The sequence below is a fragment of the Helianthus annuus genome, chromosome 12, assembly GCF_002127325.2.
Source record: "Helianthus annuus cultivar XRQ/B chromosome 12, HanXRQr2.0-SUNRISE, whole genome shotgun sequence".
NCBI lineage: Eukaryota > Viridiplantae > Streptophyta > Magnoliopsida > Asterales > Asteraceae > Helianthus > Helianthus annuus.
Window position 1 is genome coordinate 123,073,836 of NC_035444.2, and position 5,247 is coordinate 123,079,082.

The 5,247-nt window shown below is 41.9% G+C and overlaps 1 protein-coding gene across 1 annotated transcript; it reads right to left on the reverse strand.

The window, feature by feature from the left end:
* Positions 1-410: 410 nt before the first annotated feature.
* Positions 411-1,319, reverse strand: LOC110893455. The gene has a single exon (XM_022140562.1). The coding sequence runs from the start codon at positions 1,317-1,319 to the stop codon at positions 411-413; it is 909 nt and encodes a 302-aa protein (XP_021996254.1).
* Positions 1,320-5,247: the final 3,928 nt, after the last annotated feature.

The window sequence follows — 5,247 nt, forward strand, 5'->3', positions numbered from 1 at the left end:
GATTCTTACGAGGATTTGGATAGCAAAAATTCGGATTACAGAAAAACATAAAAGGGAAAACATAAGCACATAATTTGTTTAATTTGATTTTTAATTTGTTATCTTTGGGCGCGGATACTTAAAGCACACCAGGAATCCAATCCGTGGATTTCATTTGGCACTTAAATCATTTTCAAGAATCTATTTATAAAGATAGAATGATCTACCAAAAATTCGATTTTTTTTTTGGGTAAAGGGTTACCCCGGTGATTCTATATATTCACACAAAACAAAACAAGTAGTAAGGTAAAGTCCTTACTAGTTCAGACATGGGACATACCCCCATGAAAGTAGAACAAGAAAAACTACTAAACGTGATACAAAGATAAACCCACTAGACTAAGATCTAGACTTGAAATCGGCGCGCGAACTCATCCATTTTCCATGACCAAATCAGCTCCATGAACATCCCACTTCTCAAGAAGTTCCCGAACCCTCGCAGTATTCTTGAATCTAAGCCCTATCAATTTATATCTGACAGTGTCAAACACCACCTTGCATAACGTCTCTGGCGGCCTAGCATGATCTCTGAACAACCGGTTATTCCTTTCCTGCCAAATAGTATAAGCTAGGGCCGCAACTAACAACCTGCAAACCAAATTTTTTGCTGACTTTGAGCGCGAATGGGTACCAAGCCAGTAGAAAATGTCACACCATTTAGGATCCAAATTCTCCATACCCGCTTTAGAACGAACCGCCTCCCAAACTTTCGTGGCTACCTTACATTCAAAGAATAAATGCTCATGCGAGTCCACATCTTCGTAACACAACACACAGCACATCATGTTCATATTGTTAGACCGTGTATGGTTCCATTGCAGGATTTTATCCTGAGTTTCCAGTTTTCGTCTAACAATAAGCCACATCAGAAAAGCATGTCGAGGGATACACTGAGAGAACCAAATGAGATTAGCCCAATCCACCTCCTGATCCCTTGTTCGAATGGATTCCCACACTCTAGATGAAGAGTGTTCGGCCACATTATCTCCATGCTTCCACATAAGCCGGTCTTGGCCATTTAAACTCCTTTGCATGTGGTCGAGTTGAATAAGAACTGGGAACATATCTCTCCATGCATCCGGCCAGAGCCAAGTACCATTAAAATAGACATCCGCAACTGTAGCCTTGAGCGAAAACCCCTCTCGGGTTATAGTTCTCGGAGATAAAAACGTACAAAGCGGACCAATGTCGCTCCATGTGTCATACCAAGCAGAGGTATTTCTGCCATCTCCAAGCCGAGACCAGACATGTTGTCGAATCAAAGGCCGAATCTGAACCATCTTCCTCCAGCTCTAACTACAACTAACCGGCACCTTATGGTCCCAAAAATTCCGCCCTTTCAAACGATAAGAATGTATCCAAGCAACCCATAATGAATGACGGTTACTTAGAATACTCCAAACATGCGAAACCATTAGATCTTCATTAAAATCAGAGACCCGGCGGATACCCAAACCCCCTTCACACTTCGGCACACAAACAGACTTCCAGGAAACTTTCGCTCTACTAACCTTAGAAGAAGACTGAGACCATAGAAAATTCACATTTTTCGCTTCCAAATCCTTAACCACCCTAACTGGAAGGATAAAAACCGAAGACCAATACACATGGAGCGACGAAAGAACAAAGATAATTAGCTGAAGTCTACCCGCAAAAGACAGCATTTTATTCTTCCAATTATCAATCCTCCGTTCTAGACGCTCGACAAGAATACTACAATCTTTGTAAAGCAATCTAGAAGAAATAAGAGGAACCCCCAAGTATCTGACAGGTAACGTACCCTCAACAAATGGCATAATAGTCAAAATTTCCCGTTTAACATGATTAGGGACATTACAGAAAAAACCTGTACTCTTCTGAACACTAGGCACCAACCCCGACATCTTCGTAAAATTAGTGAGAGAAGACATAATACACCTAGCTGAGGCCACATCTCCCCTAGCAAAAAGGAATAAATCATCCGCAAAGCACAAGTTGACGATTTTCTGTTTCTCACATTTGTTATGGAACCGAAACGACGTATCAATTCTCGTAGAATGGTTCAGGATGCAGGTCAAAACTTCCATGACTAGAGTAAAGAGATAGGGGGATAAGGGATCGCCCTGTCTTAGTCCCCTTTTTCCTTTAAAAAACCCACGAATATTCCCATTTACGCAAACCGAATAAGAGGCTGTCGAAACACATAGCATGATCCAGTCTACCATAATACCATTAAACCCAAACCCAAGTAACACAGCTTTTAGAAAACTCCACTCTACCGTATCGTAAGCTTTTTGGATATCCACCTTAAAAGCACACCTCGGAGGACCAACATTACGATGATAGTTATGCATTAATTCCTGGGTAAGAAGAATATTGTCTGAAATTTTCCGACCAGGAACAAAAGCTGATTGGTTAATACTAACAATCTCACTCAAAAAACCCTTCAATCGATCCGCCAACACCTTACTGATGCACTTAAAAATAACATTACAGCATGAAATAGGGCGATAATCAGTAACACAAGAAGGAGTCGACATCTTAGGCACCAAAACGACTAACGTGTGATTAAGTTGTTGAAGCAGGTTACCGGTATTAAAAAAATCAAGTATGGCATTCGAAACATCACCTCCCACAATGTGCCAAGTACTCTTGAAAAACGCAGCCGTATAACCATCCGGGCCCGGAGCTTTATCATTCCCAATAGAAAACATTGCTGATTTAATTTCCTCCAAAGTAACCGGGCGGACCATATGAATAGCACTATCCGGATTCAGCATATTGGAAAATAGATCAGGGGAAGGGACCAATGAAACTTGGCCCTGACACCCCAGAAACCGTTCGTAATGGGAAACAAACGCCTCCGCCACCTTGTCACCCTCAAACACGTGACCACTCGAATCAGATATAGTCTCAATACGATTAACATGATTTCTACACTGTAGCGACGTGTGAAAGTATGTCGTATTAGCATCACCCGCACGAAGCCATTCTACCTTAGACTTTTGCTTTAGGAACCTTTCCTCATCGAGCGACGCCTCCTGAAACATACGGAGCACCGAAGCCTCTTGAAAACGTAGCGACTCATTCATAGGATAAGAATGTATCCAAGTAACCCATAATTCGATTTCGTTTCCAAGAAAACGCAATATTCGAATTAAGGTATGAAAAATTTAGGATATACGGAAGTACCATTGGGTACCCTATTAAGAATGGTACTTTAGGTATTCGTATAGAGTTGTAACTTGCGCCTTGTACTTCGTTTCCTTGAAAGAAACGGGTATTTGGGAAAACGCAAGAGATTATAAAATGGAAGGATTTTGGGGGTAGTTTGTTCTTCAAGGATTACGGCTCCTTGATTGTTGGTATTGAAGGGGATACGTTGTTTATACATGCCATTACATTTGTACATTGTAATGTAAAAATAAAAAGATTTATTTATAAACAACAATCAACTGTTTCATGGACCTTGACAACAAAAGAAAAGAATAAATAAGGCTTGATTATTTCTAAACAATGTTGTCTTCTAGTCGGTCCGATGCTCATCCCTGCGCTGGATTCGCATTAGCAAGCTTTGGGCAATTTCTTCGGAAATGGCCCATTTCGCCACAGTTGAAGCAAGATCCTGGGGGAAAACGAGCTTGAGCAGGATTTACTTGAGGTTGGTTTGGACCACCTTGTTTTGGGGTAAATCGACAAGCATTTGCCAGGTGACCGAGTCGCCCACATGATGCACACAAACGACACTGTAGGTGAGCTAAGTGGTGCGCATTACATTTGTTGCATATCGGTGCAGTACCGGCATAAGGTTTCCTTGTAGTAGGTTGAGCTGGTTGGTTGAGGGTGTTTGGGTTGGGTTGTGCATCAATTGCACAGTTTTGCGAAGCCTTACGCTTTATGGAAGGGTCGGTTTTGCTTTCCTTGGTTTCCTCCTGAACATTAGCTGCTTGATTCTTGTCACCTTTCCGAAAAAGTTTGCGCTTTCTGATCTGAGATTCGGTTAGGGTAGCAGATAATTCAATGGCATGTCTAACTGTGGTAGGATTACTACCAGTAACAATGTCCTGAACTGAGTCAGGGAGGCCATCAATGTATTTCTCGATTGCCTTATCCAAAGGCGTAACCATGGAAGGACACAATAAGCTCAGCTTCTCATATCGATCAGTGTAGGCTCGATGTTCACCGTTGTCTTGTTTAAGATCGTCGAATTCCCTTTCCAAGGCCCTGATCTCATGACGAGGACAAAATTCCTTCATCATTTGAGCTCGAAGCTCTTCCCATGTCTGAGCTAGTGCCACATCGGCACCCCTATCTCTCATTACACCATTCCACCATGTCAAAGCCCGTTTTTTGAAGACACTAGATGCGAAATCTACCTTTCGCTCGTTTGGGCATTGAACATGTCTGAAGGTGCTCTCTAGACTCTCGAACCATTGCAGAAGTGCAGTCGCTCCTTGAGACCCAGAAAATTTTGATGGCTTAGCTGAATTGAACGTCTTGAAGTTGCAGGGGGCATTATTGTTGTTGAGAGCTTGGTTACATTGAGCAACGATGTTCGGGATTGCAGCAGTCATTTGCTGGGTAATGATAGCTGCCAGTTCTTCATTAGGTATCTGATTGTCGCGTCGAGGAGGCATTCTAAAAGGGAAATAAGAGAGAGAAACAAGTGAAACAGCATTGGGTAAGAATAGGAAATTATCGACCAAAAGCATGGGTGATAGTCATTTGTTTGAACCACGAAGCAAACAAACGACACACAAAGGCTGAATCAAAGTAAATAGGTCCTCATGATGTATCGCGAAGACATGCTCGTTTATAAGTGGACACTCACCCCAAGAGTTCCCAGGTAAGAGTGACTGGTCCGATACTGCGGATTTGTACGAACACTCTAGCCTTAGACAGAAAACTCAGGGTACAGACACCCACTCTTCCAGTTTGCACGTGTTCACATTATTTAGACCCAAACTTTGACGGAATTTTGAAAACTTTGAAGGTTCGAAACCTTATAATAAATCGTCCTAGAATAGATGATTAGTTTTCAAGGCAGATCAAATTTATGTTCTTGTTGTGGTTGTCACTTAAGGATAAGTGACGGTATTGTTTTATGACTAAACGCAAGTAAACTCGCGTTAGGGTCCTAGGAAGGTTATAGTCTAGGTCAAAGCATTACTAATAACCTAATTCTCTATAACCATTGGCTCTGATACCAACTTTTCTGTCACACCCCGA

Excerpts from the sequence above, each read along its gene's own strand:
- LOC110893455 (XM_022140562.1), bottom strand. The coding sequence starts at position 1,319 with ATGGTTCAGATTCGGCCTTTGATTCGACAACATGTCTGGTCTCGGCTT.